Source organism: Trachemys scripta, chromosome 4, assembly GCF_013100865.1.
Source record: "Trachemys scripta elegans isolate TJP31775 chromosome 4, CAS_Tse_1.0, whole genome shotgun sequence".
NCBI classification, from domain to species: Eukaryota; Metazoa; Chordata; order Testudines; family Emydidae; genus Trachemys; species Trachemys scripta.
Genome location: NC_048301.1, coordinates 68,912,366 through 68,937,933, shown reverse-complemented (window position 1 = coordinate 68,937,933; position 25,568 = coordinate 68,912,366). Strand labels below are relative to the sequence as shown.

The window sequence follows — 25,568 nt, the reverse complement described above, 5'->3', positions numbered from 1 at the left end:
GCCGGGCCCGCGGGGCCGGTCCTGGGTTGCGTGGCCGGGGGGCCGGGCCCGAGGGGCCGGGAGCCGGTCCGGGGTCGCAGGGCCGGCAGTGCTGGGCGGGCCGAGGGTGGTCGGCCGGGGGCCGGCACCCCAGGGCCCGAGCCGACCCAGGCTGGAGCCGCCGGGGGGCCAGCCTGGGCCGCGCCTCCTCCCCCCACACTCCCCCTTACCTGCTTCAGGCTTCCCGCAAAGCAGGGGAGGGGGCGGAGTTGGGGCGTGGGCGGGGCTGGGGCCCCTGGAGTGTCCTCCTTTTGGAGGCACAAAATATGGTAACCCTATGGCTGCGCCCCTTGTGACAGACAATCATAAGGTTGCCAACCCTCCAGGATCAGCCTGGAGTCTGCAGGAATTAAAAATTAATCTTTAATTAAAGAGTGTCATGTGATTAAATCTCCAGGAATAGACCAACCAAAACTGGCAACCCTACAGATAAGGCTGGGGCAGAAACCCCCAGCGATTAAGGGCAGCTGGGAGAGAGGCGAGAGGAGGCTCCACCCAGCATTGTCAGGTCCGGTCGTTCGCCGCCTTGGGACCTACCTACCTGAAAGTCCCATGACTGCCGCGTGATCCTCCCCACAGCAGGACTACACTTCCCAACATGCAGTGCGCGGCACGGAGTCTCGGGGCCTCCCTCTCGAGGTGGCAAGGATAGTGCCTGATCCGTTGAACCGGGCTAGTGCCATTCGGGAATGGCGACTCAGACACCGAATGCTGCTCTCGCAAGGCGGTGGGGAACTGCGCTGTGAACCTCGTGGCTACAGGGGCGGTGCCGAGTGATTGATCATCAGGCGCTATGGAAGGCACCCTCCCGGGCGGGCCGAGTGGCCGGCACGATGAAGCCCCGACTCGCGTCCCGGAAGTGTTTGTGAAGAGCGGGCGATGGGCCTGGGATCCTAGCAACAGGCGAGAGGGCCGGGAGACGGCAGCTGCCGCCGCCATGGCGGGTCGGGGCTCCGGCTCCTCCGAGCACTTCGAGCGGCTGCACGAGATCTTCCGGGGGCTGCAGGCGCAGCTGCGGGGCGTCCCGGAGAGACTGCGGGGGAGCGCGGCCGGTGAGGCAGGGCGGGCGCGGCCCGTGAGGTGCCGGGGGGAGGGGCGAGCGCGGGGCCGTTGTTACGTTGGAGGGGAGCAGGAATCCCCCCCCCCACCGGGTCGGTGTCTAGCGCGGAGCGCGTCTCCCCGCGGCGCGGTGTCGGGATCCCCCGGAGCTGGCGGGGGCGGGGAGTTGTTCTGCTTGGGAACCGGAGCCCTTAGGTTTTGGGGCAGATTTCTCCGGCCTTCAGGGCCGCCTCCGAAACCTCCGGCTCCTGGGCTGAAGAGTCGCTACAAGCGCTGGCGCAAGTGACCGTGGGGAGCGCAGAGCGGGGCCCGGCCAGCGGGACTCGGCTCGTCCCCACGCCCCGCTGCTTGGGGCAGTCGGGGGAACGATTTCCAAACTCCTAATGCTGCTATTGAGCCTCCCTGCAATGGCAGGGAGGGCTCCGGGGGAGCCGGAAGCGTTCAGAAGCACACGGCGGGCAGCTGCGCTTGGATTGTGCCTGACTCGCCCCGCCCCGCTGAGCCAGGACAGGCTGGGGCATCCCGCAGCGCCCAAAGCTTGAAGTGTGTTCCTTGGCTAGAGCTGCATCAAAATCCCCTCTCTCCGAGCCCCTTCCTGTCCGTGTTCGGTCCTTCCCAATCCTCGTGCTGGCCTTCGGTAGCAAGCAATGTAGCCTCACAGAGTCAGGACACTTGCGCTTGTCAGTTTGTAGCTTGCAGAGGAGCAGAGATGGTTTTGAGAACTTGTATTTCTGGGTTGATGCAAGTAACAAGTGTCAAATCAGCTCGAAAATCTTGTAGGTTCCAGGGACAGCGTTGTTCAACTTTCAGAACAGAAATCCTCTCACTTTGTGAAGCAGGTGGGATAATGCTGTGGGCAGCTTAGCTCAGGGGATTGATAATGGAATACAGAGCTTTCCAACTAGCCAAAGCTAATTGGCCCTTTTATTGGCATCCTTGGAAGAGGCCAAAAACTGAATGGGACATGTAGATAGAAGTCTGACCCTTAAGATGGTTTTGGCTAAATGCATGAGGCACTGATGGGGAAATTTGGACTATCCCTATAATACATATTCTATGGATAAATGAAGATCTTCAGTCTCTGAAATTGTCAGGCCAGAACCAGTCACTAGCACTAAATTCACAAGATTATTTTAAAAAGCTATGTAGAGAGGGAATGTGTCAATGTCTGCAGAGGTCTGATATACCACTTGCTGCCTTTGAGCTAATTCTCCTGTTCTCTTCTCCTCTGCAGCTGCTGGTGGCTTTCCTGTCTTGGAGGGCACGCTCTGAGGTGTAGGTTTTCAGTAGTTCTTGCTTTGCTATATGTTACTGGTTGGTTATTGCCAGTTTTGGTAGCTTTCACCCTTGAGCATGCCTACTGTTGGGTTAACTTAAGGTTCCAACCCTGTAAGCACTTATGCATGATTTTTGCCGTTGGGCAGTCCCACCGACATCACTGGAATTACTGAAATTTGTGTAAGTATTTGTATGCTTTGGGCATTTGGCTTCGATCTCAGCACAAACAGGAGAGGCAGTGTTGCTCTATGGGGCTGCAGAGCTGCATTCTTGTGTGGAGAAAGTTTTCCTGGTATTCATTTAATGTTGTTCTAGGTAAGGGGTGGGCAAACGATGGCCCGCAGGATTGCCATCCCCGTGGCAGCACGGGGCCAGGGCAGACACTCAGCCTACCTGAGTCCGGCCGCGCACTGCTGCCACCCAAAGCCGCTCCAGATAAGTGGCGCCGGGCTGGAGCCCGCACCCTGAGCCCCTTCTGCACCCCAACCCCCTGCCCTGAGCCCCCTGCCGCACCCCTCCTGCACCCCTGCCCTCAGCCCCAATCTCCTGCTCTGAGCCCTCACTGCACCCCTCCTGCACCCCAACACCTTGCCCTGAGCCCCCTTCTGCACTCTGCACCCCTCCTTGCACCCCTGCCCTGGGCTCCCTCCTGCACCCCAACCCCCTGCCCTGAGCCCCCTTGTACACCCCGCGCCCCTCGTCCGCCCCAGCCTCTTGCCCTGAGCCCCTTCCTGCACACCGCACCCCCTCCCACACCCTGCACTCCCTCCTGCACCCTAACACCCTGCCCCAGCCCTACTTTCATGGCCCTGCATGCAATTTCCCCACCCAGATGTGACCCTCGGGCCAAAAAGTTTGCCCACCCCTGCTCTAGGTCTACTGGGTGAATTGCATTTCCCTTCTGAAATGTTGTTGGAATCTTGCTTAAGGATTGTTAGGTGGAAATCTAGTCAAATGAATTAATAATAAAGCAGTTTCCAGTAGTACAGCTGGCTGAGTCTTCCTGTCAATTTTTGTAGTTTTACTGCTATGTTTTCCTATTTTTAAATGATTTTCTCTTCTCTGTTGCTATGTGAGACCCACATAATCTAGAGAAGATTCCTAAAGTGAAATACTGTGTGTAATGTTGTCAAAGGCAGAAAGTAATACTGGAAAAATAGCTTTTCCTCAAATTCTTCAGTTTTCGTAATGTTCAGTGTAGCAAATACTGATAAGTAGATAAAACATTTTGTAATGGAAGTATCTCTCTAAAGGTTGATGGTGGCCCTTTAATTCATCTGGTGAATTCTGGTTATATTTGAAAAAGGGAAGTGGCCTGACAAGGGGAATGTTAGCAATATGAGTGCATCTCTTCACAGTCAGGAAGCTCCCTTACTTCGGAGAAGCCTGACACATAATTACCTCAAGTCTACTCAGCTGACTTCTTTTCCCTGCCAGAAGAGTGAATAGGGCAAATAGTCCTTGTTTTAGGCATGTTAGTCATGTGACCATTGGGATTAATTATTGTAATTCTCTATACATAATATGTAACCACCAACCTTATAAAAAGCTACAGGTTGTTTATAATATAGTAGCCTATATGCTCAGTCTCTGAGAGCACAACACTCCAGTGGTCCACTGTCAAATGGCTCCCCATTGAATACTGAGTTGAATTCAAAGTCTGTCTTCTCCTCTTCAAAACTCTCCTTAAAATTGTCCTAAGAATTACCTCATCTGGGATGATGATGACCTTCCAAAATGGCTATATTCTGCTGGAACCAGCGTATTAGCAACAAGAAGAATGAAATATGTGTGTTCAGAAGAATGGATCTTTTTTGGTGAATGGACCACAAATCTGGATCTTGCTTGATATTGAAACTGACTTAAAAACTCAGTTCCTTGAGAGCAAAATAAATTACCTACTTTTTCAACCCAGCCTTCCCACCATAACTCCACCAAGCCTTCCGTCCCACGAACCCTATAATCCATCCTTTGCTGGTTCGCTATATGGAAGAGTGAGAAATTACTCTTCACTTTATAATTTTGGGAGGCACTCTGATTCACAGTGAGGGGAGCAATGAAAGAACCCAGCTAGAACACTATCCCACATTCAAAAGTGGAACAGAACAACAAGCAGGAAGTTGACTTTATTGTATAGCTCTATTATTATTTTTAAATAGTCATTTTATGAACAGTGATGGTGAAAGTTTTTCAGTAAAATAGATCATTAAAGTTTGATGGAGAACTGAGGGTCTTGAGAAATGAGTTGCTGCTTATATGTTTAAGGATGACTTTCTGTTACAAGGAGACCTTTGTAAATGCTAAAAATCATTGCTTAAACCAGGAAAATCCCCAAGAATGCTTTTAGAAAGAATTCGCAAGAGGTTTGGGGGGAATTCAAGAATTTCCCCATCTAGTGTAACTGTATTGCTTTACTAGATGATTCTTCTGCTTCTAGTTAATTAGGGGCTTTGTCTTCTGAAAAGTCCCCCAAAGCCTTCCTCAGAATTGGATAATATAAAACATGTTACTTTAAAGGGAATTTGGCTGCCTCTGAAACTCTTTGGGGGATAAGAATCTTAAATTCTTGGGCTCTGGTGGAGGGATGCAAGTCTAGAGAGTTGTTTCTCTTTATATAAACAAGATAAATTCCTTGACCAAGATGCAAAATTTTCTGTTCTATATCTATGTAAAATACTAGGGCAGTGTGGGATTTCTAAACAATATTGATCAGTTACCCTTTACTAAAAAGTAAAGTGATTTGTACTTATTTCCTGTTTCTTCTTAAGAGGAATTGAATCACTTTTTTTAGCCCTGTTATGATCACATGGATAACATCATAGGCTCCTCCAAAGCTTTGTTCCTTCTATTGCATTAGTCTTGGCTTGATACATTCTAGTAGCAGTTTAATCCTGACTGTTCTGAATGAGACTGTCAGATCTATTCTGACTTTTCCATAAGGCTAGAACCATTATAATTTTTTTTTTTTTTTTTTTAGTAACACCTCCTACCCTTTATCACCATTTAGACCACTTTTCTTTCTCAAACTACAGTAGTAGTGATATAGTCACTTGCAATTATTTGGCTGCTTACTTAAGCTGCAGTACGCTATTCGGAGGCATGAAAATAGGCAAAATACAGCATTATGAATATCAGCATCAGCCTTAGGTTGATTTAGGGGTTAATGGTTTGGACACAAATTACGACACCTCTACCCTGATATAACATGACCTGCTATAACACGAATTCGAATATAACACGGTAAAGCAGTGCTCCGTGGGGGGCAGGGCTGCGTACTCCGGCAGATCAAGGCAAGTTCGATAGAACGCGGTTTCACCTATAACGTGGTAAGATTTTTTTTTTTGGCTCCCGAGGACAGCGTTATGTCAGGGTAGAGGTGTAATCAAATTCTGCAGAACCAAAAGCCTGTTGGAGATGGCAGAGAGTAATAAAATGTTAACTACAAAGCTGTAGCTGTATTTGGAAATAGTGAGTAGTTGTGTACAAGAGTAACTTCTACTTGTATGAAGAGAGAGGTTCTAATTTACACACAGCAAAAACACCATAGTGTGAGATCTTGGCAGGTTTGGGATCTTGTCAGAGTTAGTCTCTTGGATATAAGCCCTGGTGCTTGGTAAATTGTACTGGTGACTTAAGTGATGCTTTTCTTTTTGTTGGCATTAAAGTAATGCCTTAGCGTGATACCAGGAAGCACAGTGATGCTAAAGATACCTTTTTATGAGGATTATGAAACCCAGGTCCTGACTACTCATAGTCATTAACAATGTAACAACACTTCTTTCAAGAATAGAAATTTTAACCCCCAAAGTCCTGTTTGTATTCAAATTGGCTATTAACTCTGCACTTTCAATTTGCTAAACTATTCTCTGCATCTTGTCTTATGCTGTTCTGTGGTATTACTTTGGAGTGTTAAACTGACCATCTTCTATTCGTGACATGATTGCATTTTGTTGTGTGTGCGCACGCGCAGTGATTCTCAAAGCTTTGAAAAGGGTTTTGGAATGAGTATAATGAGGTATATTAATATTCAAGCCCGGATAAAATGCATCAGCCAAAAAGTGGAAATCTGGTTATTTAAGTGGGTGGGAATTTTCTCAAGTACTTTGGACAGTTTCTTGCATCACTTTGAAGGAACAGCAGTGCCATAGAAAATTCCATAGTTATATTTTTCTGATCTGTGCTGTTCCAGAAATACTCTGGTGGCTGAGTGAGGGTTCAGGACCAGAAGGGGGCCGCAAGGGGATGGGGAGGGGGTGGCCGAGTGGGGCTGCAGAGCCACATGGGATGGCAGAGATGGTGGTGCAGGAACACATGGGGACAAGGGCAGATGTGCCTGAATGAGAGAGGCTAAGGTCAGCAAGGGTCTGCATGGGGGAGGCTCCCTAACAATTCCCCCCCCCCAAAAAAACCCAAATCCCCATTCCATACTTCTTACTTTCACCCAACAATCCTCCACATTCACTCCCAGGCTTCTTCCCAGCAATTGCTTCCCTCTCCTTCAGCTCCTCCATTACCTCTGACTCCCCCAAGCCTTTTCGCTGCTTCTGAGGGGTGTGGACAATACGTTTTTGTATTGTAGTTTAAATGAATTATTACTCGGAGTTCTGTGTTAATTTGCCTAGTAAGGAATCTGTTAACATTTCCTGAATTTTTGTTGTCTGTATTGTTAGATATACTTGCTGACAGGAATTTTGAAATAAATTACCAAAATAATTGAAACTGGTGTGATTATATTGTTGTTTTGACTAAATATTCCGAATTTTGCAGATTTTTTTTTTTTAGTCTTTTGATGTGGAATTTTTAATTTTTGGTGCAGCATTCCCTTATGAATAGAAAATATATATTTTTATACAGCTTCTTATTCCCTTAGTACTGCAGTGAGGAGTCTATTATAGCACCACAAGGTAAGAACCATTATGTTAGCACTGACAGCTAGTGTCATGACCCATACTGTTAGAGTAACTGCCTTTTTGTATCATTTGAGAACATAATTTTTCCTTGTTAGCTGACAGCTTGAGCCAGTGTTCAAAAGCTACTTGCAATTAAAATATTATGGTCTAATTTCCCTTTGGGCTGAAAGGGAAACAGAAGTCGGACAAGTAAAGAAAATAAAAGGAGCTATTTTAAAGACTTCGATATTTTCTCAAACTTCTACCTACTGAAAGTTCTTTAGGGAACCAGAGTTGCGGGACTTCATAACAGAAAATTGACCTTGTAATAGAGCTCTTGTTGCTATTGGAACTATGGAGAGACTGTAGTCTCTTCATAATACTGCACTAGAAGTAGATGAGTTATGTCAATATTAACATGTGGTTTTTTTCCTTAGGTTGATTTTGTTTGAAGTCAGGACAAACTTGCACTGGATTCCAGGAGAGAGAAACAATAGTTTTTATCAGAATTCTTGCAAACATGACTGCCCTTTCCCTTTACTGTGCTCTAAACCAGTTCTGTGGCCTTCTCAAGCTCTTTCTGCAAGCTTATAAAAAAACATACACTATTGCTTTCTTGTAGCATCAAGGGATTATGCTTACACAATACCATTCCCAATGATCTTTGCAGTATGAGGGTGCGATGGGCTCTGCAGGTAAAAGAATCTAGCAAATGCTATGTGTATCTGTTCAGGCTCGTTTAAAACAAAACACAACACATTGACTTCAAAAGCCCAGACACTCATTACAGGGACTCAGTAGCAAGTGGGCAATCCACATTAAAACTGAAACATACATAGCTCATTGGGGTGACATGGATTATCAGTTTAGCTAAGGGAGATGTGCATTCAGGCATTATTTCAGTATTATTGTCTGAGTTCTTGACAGCACCTCTTACTGGAAGGATTCTAGATCACCTATAGACACATGAATTTCTTCACCTACTGCTGAAGTCAGTAGCTGTCCAACAAAGTAAGAGAAGGATGCTGTATCCAGTAGAGACTGCAGGGAAAACTTAAGAAGGTAGAATGAAATTACATAAATGGAATTTTACTCCTGAGGGCATTCTGCACCAAAACATGAAATTCTGCACACAAAACTTTAAAATTCTGCAAGTTTTCTGCACGTTTTATTTGTCAATAATAAAGGCTTCAACGTGGCAGTGGGGGAGCACGGGCCACTGGCTGCATGAAGGAGGAAGATCACCCTGCATCTCTCCCACCCCCCACCCCCAGGACATGGAATCAGCAGTGAGGCTGCACCTGACCCTGACACAGCATAAGGTCTGGGCCTGCCCCAAAAACACACTGGGGCCATGCCCCTCTGCGCCAGGTGCACCAGGTGTGGGGCAGGTAGGCTCAACCAGGCAGGATCCAAGTGTGGGGAGATCCAGGTGTGGGGTGAGGGGATTCTGTGTGGGACAATCTGGGTGCTTGCAGCTCAGTGGGGGGGTCTAGGTGTGGGGGGATCTGGATGCACAGAGACCCGTGGGGGTGGGGTTCCAGGTGTAGGGGGAATGGGACTCTACAGGGGCTTCCAAGTAAAGGTTGATGGGGTTGGGTGGGGGTCTGGGTGCAGCTAGTTGGCATTCAGTGGCGTGGTAGTCTGGATGTGGGGGCTCAGGGTGGTGCAGAAGGTGGGGGTTTGGAAGTAGGGGTCTGGGGGTGGGGGGGGGGGAGGCTCCAGATGCAGGGGTTGAGGTTCAGTGCAGTGGGGTTCAGGTATGGAAGAGTAGAGGGGTACTGGATGTACCGGGTGAGGCTTGCTAGGTATGGGAAGTCTGGATGCAGAGGGGTTGGGTGAACGGGAGAGCAGCTCCCTGTACAGTGACCCCTCCCCCCATAGCTGAGGAGTGATGGGGGCAGGAAGCAGGGGAGGATGCTGAGTTTCCTGCAGCTGGGGGAGATTTCTGGGTCTGGGCCTGACACAACCGCAACCCCTCCTTGCAGGGGAAGAGGAAGTCCCATCCTCTCTTGCCTCCAGCCCAGCTGGGACTAGCAGCTGATCCTGGCTCAGGGTAGGAGCCACTGGCTGTAGTGTCCTCAGCCCCGCAGTGATTTACCTGTCCACCAGCTGTTCTGGATGCCCGAAACATTGTACCTGGGCTGCTAGGGAGTGGTGCGTGTCTGCTCTTGCAGCTTCCCTGTCAAAATCATTTTTCTGTGGGGAAGCAAAGAAATCTGCTGGGAACTTGAATTCTTCACATGTGTAGTGGTGCAGAATTCCCCCAGGACTAGAATTTGACCAGGACCTTCGGGTTAACATCTATTCAACTTACAGAACTTTAAATACCAAGATATGCAATTGTTTATGAGACATACCAACATGGGTCTTTATCACCTTCCTGAGTTAAGCACCTTTTTCAGCATAGTCCTGGGAATGGATGTTTGTGGCGTCTAAGAAATCAGCAATATTTTGGTCTTCCAAAACTAGCGGCCAGTGTTGCTTTGTGTGTTCACTTCTTGATCACAATGTGGTGGGTTTTAAGTTCTCTGGCCCTTTATAAGAATTTTCTGGTGGTCCCCATTTTAGGCTGAACTTTGGCCTGCTGTACTGTTAGTCAGCCTCTTCTTGTTAACTCAGTCTTCTGTATGATGTTCCCATGCTATGCTGGCTTGAGATCTGTTTTAATTTCCTTGTAGCATATTTGATGTGGTTCCATTTTTCTTCCAGAAGAGAAGAAGAAACTAATACGAGAATTTGATGAGAAACAACGGGAGGCAAATGAAACGGTAAGGATGTGGCTGAAATTGTGACATTGGGGAGAAGCCCAAATGCGACGTCAGCCATATACTTTTATTTCCCTTTCTCCTTAGAAATGGTTTATTCAAGTCCTTGTGCTTCAATCGTGATGAGGGTTAGTGCGGAGGGCACATCCTCTACCTGTTTTGGAGAATGGAACCACATTTATCTAGACTGTCAAGCCTGCAGTTTTCACTAGCATTAAACTAAAATGCCACCTCACTATTACCAAGCAAAACAGAATGCTGGAGGTGCAATCACAATCCTTAGGATTCTTGGTCTTGCAGGGGGACTCCCAAGAGATAAGCAGCGAATTCCTGCTTTACATTCTCTTCTGTTGCAGTTCTGCATCCTAGAATCATTTGAACATGGCAGTCTAATCCCTTCTTCTTCCTGGGTTTGTGCGATTGTCAACATGTTATGGATCCTGAGCATTCTAATCCTGTTCTGCCAGAAACCTATAATGGGCAGAGCATTAAAAATCAAGATGACTCTGTATATTCATACTTATGGGTTTTGTGCTGGCTTATGGCACCCAACGGTAGAACCCTCTCCAAGTAGTGCTTGTTAAAATGTGTGTGTACCCCTTTCTACGCCTGCTCTGAGTGTTTCTGAAGGCTAGGCCAGGGATTCTCACACCGATTAATTTTTTTGGTGGCCTCAGAGTGCGGTGAGGTGGAGTGGTCTACCTCCGACTTGAGTGAGGGACCACTATCCTCCCCCTGGTGGGTGGAGTCAAACCCACCCCACCCACTTCACCGGAAGTAACGGGACAGGGCAGGAAGTATAAAGGGAGGGCCCTGCTCAGTTTGGGCTGCACCAGGGAAGGAGGTATACATCTCTCCTAGGGAGAAGAGCCTTCTGCGGGACTGTGGATCAGCAGCTAAGCAGACCAGCGCCCTACTACCTGAAGAGACAGAGGACCCTGAGGAGTGGCTGAAATCAGAAAGTGTCAGGCACAACGGCCTGATTTGCAGGCGGATGTGGTGGAATCAGATCCAAGGATTGTCCAGATATCAAATCTTTCTCAGACGGGACATTGCCTTTCCATTCATAAGAAGGCTGATTGAAGCATTCCTGTGGTGGAGCCCAATAAGGCCATAGAATCCAGGACTGCCAGTAGCTGGGATCTGGAAACATAACCATAAGAGAAGCAAATGAGTGCGGGAACCCAGGCTGAGAAGGCATGAGCAAATCAAGTCTCTTAATTCTTCTCTCTCTAAATGATGATCAGACCTCGGATCCGCTATGGACCTTATAGGAGACAACAATGGACCTAGAGGATGGTGAGAGATAAAAGATGAGAAAAATCTGTGTGGCGACCTTGTAGAAGTCTTAGGAGGAGGTATGGATTGATTTGGAGAGACACTAATCATCTGTGTTCTTTTCTTTAACTGAGAAGAGGAATCCAACTGCAGAACTTGTAAAGCCTATTTGCCAATTATCCATAACTCGGATTCGTGGAATGCTCAGAATGGGGAAGGTGCACATCAGCCACCACAGAAAAAATTGTGTTTGGATCCAAGGGCAGTCCCAGAACAGGAGCAGAGGAAGGAGCCAGTCCCACCAACGTGGAGAGTACCTGATCCAGAGAAATTCTCAGATCCATGCCTCTGATGTTCAGTCAGAACTAGAGCTGATTTAAGTTTAAGGGTTGGAACCACCGAAGCCAATGTCAGACTTGGACTGCTCCGATAGGCGTGATGCATGGGATCTGGCACTGCTAAGAATGGCTGTCTTCTCCCTTGCCTTCATTTTTGGAACTAATATAGCCGCTACGGTGGCTCTAGGTTCCTTGGAAGGCAGCTGACCTTTTCCCACCAAGAGTGCCTTCAAAGTCTTGATGGTTTTAATAGATAAATCCAGAGCTGATCCCAAAATCCTGGAACCTGTACACAGTTTTGGGTTGCTGGAGGAGCTGAACCGGTTTTAGATTTCTGATCTGACAACCATCTGGAACCAGAAGGTTTACCAGCAAGAGCTTCTTTAAGCAGTAGTAGCTGTAGTCTATTCTGCTTCACTTTATGCACTCTGGACATGAAAACCTGGCAAACAGAATATCCGGAAGGAGAGCAGCCTTCCCCCAGACCCTTCAGAAACCTAAGATGGTCGTCCACCTGTGACCCAAAAACATCTTCGTGTCAGGTAAAAGAGGGATACAGAGGGGTTACAGGAGTCTCTGAATTCTGGTATGTAGATTCTAGTTCACCAAAGAATCTTGTGTAAGGTCTCAAATGAAAGCCAGTGTCACTGGTCATCAATATCACTCTGAAATGTATGTGCGTGTACTGTGCAAGGAGTTATGCATCTGTTCCAGAAAACTATGTTCTTAAGCATCTAAGGTAAAAGCAGGTCACCAAAAGGTGACATGCCTTAGACTGGTTTCTCCAGACAGGAGGCAAGATATATGCATCTCTTTCAGGATGTAAATTAAACATTGTGAGCTAACACAATGGATGTCCATTTACATCTGAAGTCAAATCTTAACAAAGAGATGTGAAGTAAACAGGAAAGGACCACACAGACATAAACAAGCCACAGGGAATTATCCTGTCTGTGGGGAAAGATAACAAACTTTTGGATGTAGTTCTAGAAGGCAAGAAAACACTCGGGTATCCTGCACCTAGGAATAAGTAAATGGATGGCTTGTCTGCAGTCATGAAAGTGGGGTCTCAGCCAGCCTTGGCTGAAAACACTACAGAAGATTTTGGGTGAAATAAACTTCTTTAACCTGTTAGGTAAGTTTAGTCTTTAGAAAGCATGTTATGATTTTGTTTTGTATGTAATCATTTGTTTCCAATATCCTTTCTTACTATCACTTATTCTTGTTTTCATTTAAATATACCTAAGTGCTGTGATGTTAAGCGAGGTGCTTGTCCTGAGTTGAAACTTACAAGCTGATGTGTGTACTGCTGTTTGGTAACAGAACCTGGTAATTCTGAGTGTGCAGTGGGTAAGGGGCAGGGAGTGCTCTAAGAACTCGTGGGAGTTGGGGTGGGTTGGTACATACCTATCACTACCTACACAGAGAGAGCAAAGACTGTGGAGGCCTGGAAGGTAGTGCTTGTGCTGCGAGAGCTATTGATTTCAGGGAGCTGATCCACAGAAAGCACAGACAAGACTCCTTTGCTCTAAGGAAACGTTTCTCAAATGTGGTCACATGTGCCCCCAGAGGCTTTTCCTGCAGTCATGACAGCCTCCTGGGCAGAGATGGGGGAAGGGACAAAGCAGTGGGGCTAAGGGGGTGGGCTTAACTCCCCTTCAGCCTTGGGGCTCTAGCAACAGGCTTGGTGCTTCAGCTGTGGGGCTCCAGGCTCTTGGCTTCCACCCCGTGGGGTGGCGGGGCTCCAGTTTTCAGCCTCCCCCCCACCCCCAGCCATAGGGCTCCAGCTCTGGGCTTTAGCTGGACCGGCCTTACTGGACACCATGGTGGTCAAGAGGCAAGGAGCAGGGTGAGCCTGGGGTGTGACACTGCAGAAGGGAGCTCGGGCAATGTAGGGGAGCGGGGGGGGGGGGAGATGGGGAGCCTGGGGTGTAGGTGAGGGCTGGAGGAGGCAACGGGGGCTAGGCGCACCAAAATACAACTGTACATTTTTTTTTTTTAATTGAGTCTGCAAAAAAAAAAACCCAAAACAACAAATGCATTTCCAAATCATTGTAATTTGTGTGTGCATATTTATTTGTTTTTCCTAAAGTTAATTAAGTATTTTAGGAAAATTTGTCAGACTGGCCACAAGCAAGAGTTGGTGACCGCACTCTGAGGCCACCAAAATTTTTGTTGTGAAAACCCCAGCTCTAAGGGGAGGTAGCGGTGCGGTGCCTTACAAGACTGGGTACTCCAGGATGCATCACACTGTCTCCAGGAAGATAGTTGGGCACCAGCACACCTCTTAAATCTTGGCTTTTTCTTTTTCTTCGGTTCGGCTATTACAGGGAACTGAATCTCACCAGCTATACTAAACTATCTAAATTTATTACTATACTAAAAATTACACTTAATTCTTTGTTGTTATCTGGCACTACCGTGGAGAAAACCCTGGATCCAAGATGGATTGGAGTGGTTCACTTCTGTCTGGCACAATAGCTGGCAGGAACTGAAGTGGTAGAGGGTGCTGTTCCCCTTATATAGCCTCGCCCTGAGAACATTTGGAAATGCTGAGGAGGGGGTAGAAGAGGGTGTATGTGCACTCTTAATGGGCACTGCTTGGAGAAGATTCTACTATTAGGTAGCACCAGGTGGCACAATACTCATAAGTGTGAATATGCAGAGCCATTCAAAGAAGAACAATGCGATACAGGATTATTGGGGCAACGGAAGAGGTAAACAACGCAAAAATGTCTTTACACCTAAAAAACCCCCAAACAAATAACACTATAGGCTTAACATTTCTGCTCCATAATTATGTAATGGTTACCTTTTAAAATTTTATTTCTTTGAGTATACACGTATGTCCCGGTACTCTTTCCTGGTTCTTCCCATGGGAACACATACATGTTTTAAACTCCACTTACTGTAGCATATAGCTTTGCAGACATGGTGGTCAGTTACACTGGTGAAATAGCTTGCTGTACTAGATATATGGATTGCATATTTTATTCACATTAGCCTTGATGTGCATTGTCCATCACAGGACAATCCAGAAGTTTCTTTTTGACCCCGTATATTTTGTGATAATATATCATTTGGGTTTTTGTAGTTTTTAAGAACCATGTTTGTTTGAACCTCTGAAACATGACACAGTAGATTTGAAAATCAAGCTACTAGAAGAAGTGGTGGATTTGTCATCTCTTGATATCTTCACATCAAGACTGGAGGATTTTCTGGATGATATGCTTTAACCAGACACAAGTTATTGGGCTCAATATTGGGTAACAGGATGAAATGGCATGTGATATACAAGAGGTCAGACAAGATGATCTAATGGTCCCTTCTGGCCTTAAACTATGAATCTCTAGTAATTGCCTTTCTTTCGTGATCCATCAAAGGATTATTGGTGTAGAGATCCATAAATCTGTATGGTCCCACTCGACTCAAAATAGAGCTGGACGCTTTTTTTATGAAGCATTTTGTTTGACCAGAAATGAAATTTTTGTTGACTTTTTTTGATTTGCCCAACATTCCAGAAAATTTCTGGTTGAGGCCTTCCCCCTCTTTAAAAAAACAAAACAAACAACTTTTCGGAACTGCCAGCGAACTGAAAAATCAGTTATTCACCCAGGTTTAGTCACACGTCCTATTTAGAGACGTTGCTGAACCCCTCAGAGTTCAGATCAGGAAGTTTGGTTGATGGCCTATCCGCTTGTGTAGATGTGATTGGAAACCTAACCTAAACCTGACACCAACCTAAAACCGTTTAAATAATGTGAAAAAGGACAAAATACAACTATCAAAATGTTATATAGAAAATCAACCTTATAATTTTGGCTTTAGTCTCTTTCATTGAATCATTCCCCAATCCATGTCTTATACCAGAGTACACATGTATACCAGTGTCTTAGTAGTCTCTTGTTCTTATTGGGATGGTGAGTAACAATACCAATCAAATTATGGAAGGTACTGATGACACGATACTGACAAGTATGACCTTTTTCAAAATATTTTCACCTCAAAAAATGAAATCATAAACTTGAGATCTTAATTCAGAGAATATCTGATACTGTTACAAAACTGTTGGGACTTACCTCTTTAACTTTTGGACTCTTTTGAGGGAAGACTGTTTAACACAGTATGAACTCTGTGCTGTGGGTTGGACAAAATGTGGCCTGTGGAATCATGTAATCTGGTTGTCCCATATGTTTATGTGAAGGTGTGACTTGTGGAGACTCCTGGCCTGGTATGCAGCACTCCATCTTGAGCCAAGCAGCTGCTGGGGCCTGTAGATTTGTGTGCTGCTACACCTCTGTAATAGATGAGGGCAACTACAATGTTCTCCCTCACAAAATAGGTTCATCCTTTGGACTCCTGTCAAGTTGCAAGTACAGCTTGGGGTTAGGCATAGTTTGAATACCCTTCTATATTAGTAGAATGAATGTGGTACTTTTATAACTACTTTTTCTCTTCAAAGCTGCGGGAGATGGAAGAAGAACTGAAATATGCCCCAGTGTCCTTCCGTAACCAAATGATGAACAGAATCCGGACCTACAAGAGAGATCTTGCCATGTTCCAGAGAGAGATTAAAAGCACAGATTTGGGGTTGGGCCCTGGAAGTCGGGGGGACACAAAATACGGAATCTATTCCGTGGAAAATGAGCAGAGTGTGAGTGTCAAATAGATATTAACTATATTTTAAAACTCTATTGTGACACAAAGTGACTTCAGATGTAGCTAGCTGTGCTAGCTAGTGTTTCTATCTTACCCTCCTTAGTTTCTGAGCGCATGTAACCTGGCTGTAAACCTACTCTGGATAATAGGGAGTATTTCGCATGAGAGGAAAATTGTACCTGCAACTTTTTTTAAAAAAAGGCATGTGTCAACTTGGTAAGAATGAAAGAATAAACTCAAAATAACAAACTTGCTTTTTAAGAGATGCTCAAATAGCATTTGGCTCAATATTTTTTTAAAAACCTAAAAATAGATTTTCATTAAACATACTAAAATACTTTCTTTAAACATTCCTTACAGCACAGTTAGTAGTAGTGCAGGAAAAAAATTAAATGACCAATTTCATTTCACTGTCAAAGGTGAGTGAAGTATATATTTAAATGCACCATGTAGGATCAATGGTAAAGCTAGTTTTAAAATAATTCTGTTAAATAATCCAGGTACATGTAAGAAGCCATCTATTTAAGTAGCAAATTGATCAGGCCATTCAAAACTTTTAAGTACCAGATTTGTTCGTTTTATTTCTTGCACTGTAGACAGTTAAGGCAAAGTATGACTGAATTATAGAGACTGAAATCACCTCCAGTCTTAAAACTCTGAGGCACATTGATCTGTGTGGGAAGTTTGTGGTGCTGTCCATCCTGCACCTGTCCTGTGGTTGGATTACTTTAGTTTTCGGGATATCTTTCACCAGATCTAAAACTACAGAAGCCAGGAAACTTTGAAGACTGAGGTGCTATCCTTGATTTGTCTGGATATTGCAGCATGATGCATTTGTTGCCTCCCTTACAATACCTTAGTACAGGATGGTAGATGTAAAGCCTTTTTCAAAGTTTAGGAAAATATTCTATTCTGAGGGCCAGTTCTGATCCAAGGTCAGTGAGCCTCTCTCATTCTGTGACTTGGGTTACTTATTTGCATGAAAAGAGGATTTTGGTGGCCCAGGCATTCCATCTGCTGCTGCTTGTTCCCATGAAATCCTCTGATTGTGTGACCTCATAAAAATCTCCACAGCAACCAATTGTGAATGCAGCAGATGAAGGAATGACTTAAGGTAGGGATAAAAGGAGCAGATAAAAACAAAGATCCTATTTTTAAGTAAGTATCCCTTAGTGGCAGAGGGAAGTGAGATTAAAGGAAGGAAAATATGACAGATTTATTTCTAACCAGAATGTTTTAAAACCTTTCCCATATCGCATCTGTAGCTCTAAGATTAACCCTTCAGTTGACTCCTTTTTCATGTCCTTGCTAGGTTTAAGATGATCCTTTTAACCCTATTTTGAATGTAGTTTCGTTGTGTGTGTGAACTACCCCAGACCTCTATCTATTTAACTACAGCTTGTTTCTTCTTGGCTTCCTAGAGTAGATATTTATTTGTCCCCTAAAATCATGCAAGTGATAGGACACAGGAAATCTTATTTCTTGTTTCCAAAAGAGGTTTTCTAAAGAGAATACATTTGCTATCCTTGAGTTGCTCTGCTGGAGTACCTTTACTCTAGTGGTTCCCAAACTTTTCAGCATCACGCCCCCTTTTTAATTTTTGAGAAACCCTCAGCCCCCCCCCCCCCCCCTTTTCCCACCACCCACCCCCCCCCCCCATCCTTGTCCCCTGACCGCCCCCTCCTGGGACCCCACCTCCTGTTCAACCCCCCTCCCTGCTCCCTGTCTCCTGACTGCCCTGACCTCTATCCACACCCCCTGACAGGCCCCCCGGATTCCCATGCCTATCCAACCCCCGTCCGCTCCCTGTCTCCTGACTATCCCCGCCAGAACCTCTGCCCCATCCAACTGCTCCCTGTCCCCTGACTGCCCCCCAGGACCTCCTGCCCCTTATCAAACCCCCACTTCCTGCCCCCTTACCAGGCTGCTCAGAGCAGCAGGACTGGCTTATTGAAAGTCTGGGAGGTGGGCGGGCGCAAACCATGCTGCCTGCATGGAGGTGTAACTACAAGGGAGGTGGGACTGGAGGGGAGGGGCCAGGAGCTAGCCTCCCTGGCCGGGAATTCAAGGGCCAGGCAGCCTCGTGCCCCCCCTTGGAATTTCTTCACACACCCCCGGTTTGGGAACCAATGCTTTAGTCCCAGTTTTTGCATTTACTGGAGATAGATTTCTTTGTAACGTTCTAGTTTGTGGTAATATGCAACAAGCCTATATTACAACAGATACAGATGGTAGTGAAGAAGAGTCCTGAATTCTCTGCTCTAGTCCCAGTCTACTGATTTTGAGTGAATGGGGGACAACTGAGTTTAAGATGGGGAAAATCAAATGAACCTAAATATGGAACAGCATCTCTTGCTCCATATTTCAGCCTCTAGCAGTGACTTACTTGCATTTTATGGTTGTGGTTAAGGATGTAAAGGAAATCTCTTTAAATCTGTTTTTTGGCTCTTATAACTTTGTAGTGAGTTTGTCCTCTTTCCTCCTCCTTTTCCTGTAGTTTGTTATATTTAACTCTAGCTTCCTCTCTATTCTGTAGAAATGTTGCAGATAAATCTCTAATCTATAGTAAGGGCTAATATTACGTAATACAGAGTTGACCTACTATATATTTTCAAACATTGATTTTTCTGCTTCTATTAACCTAAAAGGACGTTGTCACCATTATAGACACATGGTCTATAAAGCGATGCATCTCAATTCTAGAATCCATCAGAAGCCAGTATGTTTCTGCTCCCCTGTTTAATAGCTAAACAGTAAAACCTATTTTTTAGACTCATTTGCAGTCGCAGAGGGGCTTGCTTCTCCAGGGGACAGAGAGCCTGAACCGAGCCACTCAGAGCATTGACCGTTCACACCGGATCGCTGCAGAGACGGATCAGATAGGTACAGAGATAATCGAGGAACTTGGGGACCAGCGAGAGCAATTGGAACGCACCAAAAGCAGAGTGAGTGTAAAAGCTGTTGGCACTGTAACATAACAGCCTGGCATTAATCTATTGGGAATGGTAGCATCGATGGAGATCTGGGTGCTCCCATCAGATGTTTACTTCCTGGGTATGAAAGCTGCGATATGGACATCTGGGAAGAAGGAGTTATCAGGGTGGAGGACGGTAGACTGGTGACAAATAAAAAATTGCCCCCATTTGTTCAGCCTAGCAGCCCATAAATTTCCATCATAAAAAGCCTTTGTTACGAGGAATAAACTGTGAAGTGGAATTTGAGTTCATTTCAGTTTGGTTTGGAGTCCTGTGCTAGTGACTGCATCCTGTTTAAACATTAGTCATTTTGTCACCCTGACAGTGTGATGCAAATGGAAGAGGCTAAATCCGTTTTTTCAATGACTTAATATGTGGATGAAATGAGCTAAATTACCCAATAGGTCTCTTCCAGCTCCCTGGGGCTAAGGCAGGAACTAGCCCAACAACTAATAATGTAAACTATTAATAGTGGTTTTAAACTATGTAAACTTGACCTAAAAGTCAGACTTTAAACACTGAAGCCTAATCCTAACCCTGACCGAACCAAAGTGCAGTTTTACTCTGATCCAGTCATTGTGTCCAGGATCTCTGTATCAAATTTGCTCACTTAACAAGCGAAGATGTGTTCTTACCTCTAGTTCTGCAAACTAAGCCTGAGCACAGTTGAGCTTTGGTTATTTGTGAGTAGTATCACCACTAATGAAGTTTCATTAGATCTTTGGCTGCATTTCTGCAATCCTGTTGCCTTCAGTAGATTTGCACACAAGTAATGGAAACCTGGTAAACCAATATATTGATGCACAAGAAAGAATAGAATCCAGCAGTGCAGCACTTACATTTCTATTTTTAGCATGATAGCTTAATCAAAGGTCTTCAAGCTGGGAATCAGACCTCTAGCTCAAAGTGTACATTTACCCGTCGTCCCAGTTTCATATCAGCTTAGATTTAATGTGAGTGACTCCCTCTCCCAGAGTAGGGCTGTCTGTATAGTTCTGTCAGCGGGTCTCTTGAATCAGGTCAAACCAGCATAGGCTATTTCCTGGGAGGCGAAACTTCAAAAGTCTTGTTACCTGAATTGCTTCAGCATTGGGAATTGACAGTCATCACTACCTTCTAACTATAGTTCCTGCAGGAACCATCCATTCATCCAGGAATACAATCAATAGCCAGCCTATAAAGATGTACAACATTTATACAGCTGATCCAATAACCTAAATATTCTGTTTCCAAAACATTGCATCTGTCAAAGCTACTTTCTTCTGAAGCTAAGAGTTAACGTAGTCCTTTGGATATACCATCCTATTAAACTCGTTCAAGGAGTTATGCATTTATAGTGTGCTTTCTGGATGCTGTTCCCTCTACTGAAATAGTAATAAATACAAGTTCACTTTCTTTTTGTATATGTGCCCTTAACTGTTTTTAAATGGACTTGTGGACTCTCCCAGAGCTGTGAGCAAGGGATATTTGCATCCATTTATAAAAAAGGTGCCCAAAGTGGGGACTCTTGGCAGGCAGAATGGTACAGATCTGCCATCACAAATCCTTTTTTACATAGGATGTAATAGGAGTCATCATTGTTTTATGTGAAATGAGTGAATTCCACTCATGGGGGAAAAATAACAGGTGCTAGTGTTGGCATCAACGAGCTGGAATCACAGCTTGTTTGCTTTATGATCTGTAAACCCTGATTTCTGTGAAAGCACTAGGTGTAAGGAGTATGGTTTTGAAAGCCTGGGCATAAATAGATCCATTTACTAAGGGTGCTTGTGAATGTAAATGGAGGGCAAGTGGCATGCACTTCTAAAGTGGCTCTGAGGCAATGTCTACATTATGGACCTTATAGCAGCTGCACCAATGTAAGGTCTCCTGTGTAGCTGCTTTATGCTGGCATAATTAAACCACCCCCAATGAGCGGCAGGAGATGCTCTCCTGCCACTGTTGTGCTATCGCCACCGGCACTTTTGTCTGTGAAACTTACGTCAGTCAGGGGTGTGGTTTTTTTTTTTTTTTTTTTTTTTTCACACCCCTGACTGATAGAAGTGCTAGTGTAGACAAACCCTAGTTTGACTCAATAAGGACAACTGGTCTGATTTCCCTCACAACCCATCTCCACCCACCCACACACCTTGAACTTCTGGAACAGGGCTGACAATTTTATACTGAAAGCTGTAATGACCACCTGTTATGAGTCTCAGGTTTGCACCTGAATTGTTTATAATGTGATAGCTTTTAAAAATCTAACCCTAATTTGTTTTGCTTGTTTCTTACTAGGTGATTTAGAAACTGCTTGTTGACTGAATAGTGTAAAGGCTGTAATAGATGTTAACTTTCAACTAATAGATTAGTTAATCTCCTTTTCTGCCCATGTATTAAATCTTTCTCTAACCTGATTTGTTTTCGCACTACCATTCCCAAAATTGTAGCTGCCTCATTTCACTAATGCTTTGCTTATTTTTAATAATATGGAAGAGGGAGTAAGCTCCCCCCATGACCCTGTTAGATAGCATCTGACAACATGATACATTGCTGCTCATTACTAGATGGTCCCCTTTAAAAAAATCCTTCAGTTTTCAGTGGTGGTGTACAATTGGAACACCACCATTGAAAATATCAGACAACTTACCAAAATCAGTATTTTAGACAAATCCTACTATTGCTTTTCTCTCCTCCTGGAGAGGGCATTGACCACACTTGAGACATCCCTGGCTTGAGTAATCACAAGTGAACCTTGACAGGCAACCTACTGTATAATGCAGCTGTTCCTCACCTGAGATCCATCTTCTAGGTGATGCTTAGAGCAACAATGCTGTGCCTGAGCATTAAGATTACAGGAAGGTTCTTCTTGAACCCAGATCTTTTGTTTGCTTAATTCATTGTACCCTCAACCAACTGCTGGCTGTGGGTCAGAGTACAGGGTTTGGCTCTGTGCCTCATATTTCACTTCAGAATAAGTAGAAACTAATGTTTTTTTCTTTGTAGTTAGTGAACACAAGCGAAAACCTAAGCAAAACCCGTAAGATCCTGCGTTCCATGTCAAAAAGGTGAGTAGTATGATGAATTCACTTTATTTTTTAAAACTTTAAAGCAATGCTAGCCTCCACTAATAACCAATCCCAGACAATTATGCCTTTCTTCTAAATTTCAAAGTAGGATACACCCAGAAAACTACTTACGGTGCAGGAATTGTCATCTAGTACCCAAAGACAGTCACCTCTGATAGAATGGTGCAGCAATTTTACAGCACACAGCAAAGGAAATTTAAAATACTGTAACAGCTGGAACTGCTGGGGGATTTTAGGTAAACAGAATGTAACTGAAATTTGCTTAAATAAATGAGCTATAGTCTCTCTCTCTCTCCTTTCTAAGTGTTGTGGAATCTTTCAATACCTGCTCATGGAGGAATATTAGAGACAAGGTGGGGGAGGTAATCTTTCATTAGACCAATTTCTGTTGGCAAGAGCCAAGCTTTGGAGCTATGAAGAGCTCCTTCAGGTCTGGGAAAGGTACTCAGTGTCACAGTTAAATGCAAAGTGGAAATTAAGGTGCCTTACTTTCACTACCTATTTTTCTTTAGAATAGTTGAACAATAGAGTGCCACTCAAGTTTATTTAATAGGCTTCTTAGTCTTAATTTTTTCCCCTATAGTCTTCCCTATTCCATTAATCTCTTCTTTCAACACCTTTTGAGATAAAGGAACAAGCTGACAGCTATTCATGGGCAATGTGCACCATACATTTATAGAATGGGCCCTGTTCTATCCCCTGCTAACACATTGTTTGCTTTTGATAGCTTAAAAAGGCTGCTCACTAAGCAGAAGCAATCAACAATGTATGCTTAGTTCTTGAGTATCAATTCATAGTGTTACCTTGCACTTATATGGTGCCTAACTACTTAAGTTTATTGGTTCTTCTTGAATCCTTGTGACTTGCTTATTAAAAAATAATGTATTTTGGCACTAGTCTGTGCTGTTCACCTTCTATTCTAGAGCAGAACACCAGTGTTAAGTGGCATCCTCCATACATTCCATTAACTTTCTTTTATGTTGAAATTGACCAGTTTTCTTAAGAAACTAACTTTTTTACCGAAGCTTGTAGAGATCCAAACAGCCTACTGATTTGGTTTTAGGCTGGAGGGTGGCTTTTTGGGGGGCTGAAGTTCTCATGAACATAAAAGGGAAAGTCAACTTTTTAACCTGCTTCTGAATTAACTTGTCACTAGTAATTCTTCTAAAGAGTACAATGTGGTTACCCTCTGATACAGTGGGAGTTCTTGATGACCTGCTTTAGTCATCTCTGTAAACTGAACTTTAGTGACAATAACAAATGAATATTTTGGGGAAAGCATTGGTAGAGGAGGGAGTGTATGCTGTAGTTCAAAAGGGAATTGTTGGGGAACTTTATGGCCTTCTGTTATACAAGTCAGCCTAGCTTATCACAATGGTCCCCTCTAGCCTTGGAATCTATAGATATTATCCACTTAAATGTAAGACTGCCAAAATGGTCTTTGATTAAAAGATATTAGAGGATACTCTTGTAAAATGGGTTGCTGTTCAGAGGCCAAACACTGAGTAGTAGTGGCTTCTGCAGTTTCAAATAAATGCACAATAATGTGGTCTTGGCATTAAGTCCTACATGGGGATCTTTACTCCCAAGAAATAAGACTTGAGTGAACATGGGCTAGTCTTGTCTATCTTACAGTGAGAAATAAAAAGTTAGATAAATATCCACAAGCTGGGGTGGAGAAGGGGCAAAGAGAATGCTGCAGTACTGCAAGTAGTGAAATAGAAGTCCCAGAGAACTGTTGGAGAACACTGCTTAATCCCATCTTCCTACTTAGAGTACTTCTGTTGTGGAGAATTATCTACATAGTTCTCAAAGTTTTACATCTTGTCATTTAATGTCAGCTGTTACTTTATCTCAAAAGAAAGCTTGTTGGCTGCTTAAGTTTCAGTGGTAGGATCTAAGCTGGAGTGCTTATTTAAAGAATGTTTTTAAACCAGACTGGAGCATATGTAGTAGGACAGTCCTACATATTTCTCAAGAGCCCTAGCCATCATGATCCTAAACTCCCTTTTCTTTTTCTAGAGTTATGACTAACAAGTTGCTGCTGTCTGTCATCATCATCCTGGAACTAGCCATCCTAGGAGGTGTGGTCTACTACAAGTTCTTCCGGAAGAGCTGAGATTGCACAGCCCAGACTGGTGTTCCCCTTTGTTTCTCAAGGATTATGCATGGACATAGCTGAGAAACTGGGTGGCAGTAGCGCCAGAAGTGGATGAGATGTCTAGTCCAGTTGAAAGTCCTCTGGTTGAGCTGTCAGGTACTGACTCTAGAAAGACATGGCGGTTAAAGAAAAAGACTAAGACTGAAGTAATGGTAATAGACAGTAATAAGTATTTTATTACTTGTCTAAATTTACATATTTCTAATTGACTAAATGAATAAAACGTATACATCATACAGTAGTTATTGGTCAAATGGAAAAAAACTAGTCTCTTTAAAAAAAGTAACACTCCAAGTGTTTGACATGGCCATTAATCTAGCCACTCAAGTGCCTCAGCAGAGCCCTGGAATGCTCAATGTGAAGTGTCTTCCGCCATCTGGGGGTCCTAAATCCTCACTTGCTCCTCACTGTCTGATTCATCTGGTGAATTAGGTGTTGGGAGTTCATCAAAAACAGTGTGCGCTCCTTCTCTTGTGTGCCCAAAGCATGTTGCTAGCACATCTACTGCAAGATTGGCTGTAGCATTCACTTCCTCCTGAGAGGCTCCAAGCAATGGGTTTACTTCAACCAGGTCCACAGCTGAAAGCAATCCTAAGAAAAAAGTAACAGCCCATCAAACAGCAGGAACAGAAGTCCAGTAAGATACATCCAGAACCAGGGCAGCTTGAATCCTACTCGTCACCAAGTAGCTCAAGGCTCGTATCCCCAACCTTGCACTTTAAAACATCCTGGGGAAAGGTAAGCCCATCCCCCAGTGCTAGAATTCCAACCACAGTGCTGTCTGTGGCTCTTGCTCAAAGGCTGCTTTGGGCTAGCAGATGTGAATATTGAACCTGTTTGAAGAACCAAACAGGGAGGCCCCTGGGGCCTCTCATGTTACTGGAGGCAGTACTATTCTACATTGACCAGCAACTGTACCACCTCCACCTTTCCCAAGCATCAGTCCAGTGATTATACAGCACTGAAACAAACAGTGAGAACTGTCTAGAAGTAGAGGTACTGCACGTCTCTGGCTGTAGACTTAAAAGCAATGCCTCTTTACATTCTAAAACCTCTTAC

The 25,568-nt window shown here is 44.5% G+C and overlaps 3 protein-coding genes across 6 annotated transcripts in view; 1 reads left to right on the top strand and 2 right to left on the bottom strand.

Annotated features, from left to right (window-relative positions):
• The window catches only part of LOC117876877 (retinol dehydrogenase 12-like), a 19,785-nt gene extending 18,782 nt beyond the window's left edge, over positions 1 to 1,003 (bottom strand). Inside the window, exon 1 of one of the 2 annotated variants that reach the window (XM_034769362.1) lies at positions 581 to 1,003. In XM_034769362.1, coding sequence (XP_034625253.1) covers positions 581 to 978 — 398 coding nt within the window. In that variant the 5' untranslated portion in view covers positions 979 to 1,003. The remainder of the gene's footprint in view (positions 1 to 580) is intronic. The other variant, XM_034769364.1, reaches the window with a different exon arrangement.
• Positions 968 to 24,644, top strand: VTI1B (vesicle transport through interaction with t-SNAREs 1B). Of its 3 annotated transcripts, XM_034769368.1 has the most exons (7): positions 979 to 1,091; positions 2,333 to 2,373; positions 9,978 to 10,036; positions 16,112 to 16,303; positions 19,080 to 19,253; positions 22,266 to 22,327; positions 24,371 to 24,644. In XM_034769368.1, exons 4-7 carry the CDS (start codon positions 16,121 to 16,123, stop codon positions 24,465 to 24,467), a joined length of 516 nt encoding a protein of 171 aa, XP_034625259.1. In that variant the 5' UTR covers positions 979 to 1,091; positions 2,333 to 2,373; positions 9,978 to 10,036; positions 16,112 to 16,120; the 3' UTR covers positions 24,468 to 24,644. The 3 variants fall into 3 exon arrangements, with proteins under 3 accessions (XP_034625260.1, XP_034625259.1, XP_034625258.1); XM_034769367.1 differs by lacking the exons at positions 979 to 1,091; positions 2,333 to 2,373 and adding an exon at positions 8,541 to 8,656; XM_034769369.1 differs by lacking the exons at positions 2,333 to 2,373; positions 9,978 to 10,036 and having other exon boundaries at positions 968 to 1,091.
• Positions 24,645 to 24,675: 31 nt separating this feature from the next.
• Positions 24,676 to 25,568, bottom strand: part of ARG2 (arginase 2) — a 31,168-nt gene continuing 30,275 nt past the window's right edge. The window contains exon 8 of the mRNA XM_034769366.1: positions 24,676 to 25,100. Coding sequence (XP_034625257.1) covers positions 24,895 to 25,100 — 206 coding nt within the window. The 3' untranslated portion in view covers positions 24,676 to 24,894. The remainder of the gene's footprint in view (positions 25,101 to 25,568) is intronic.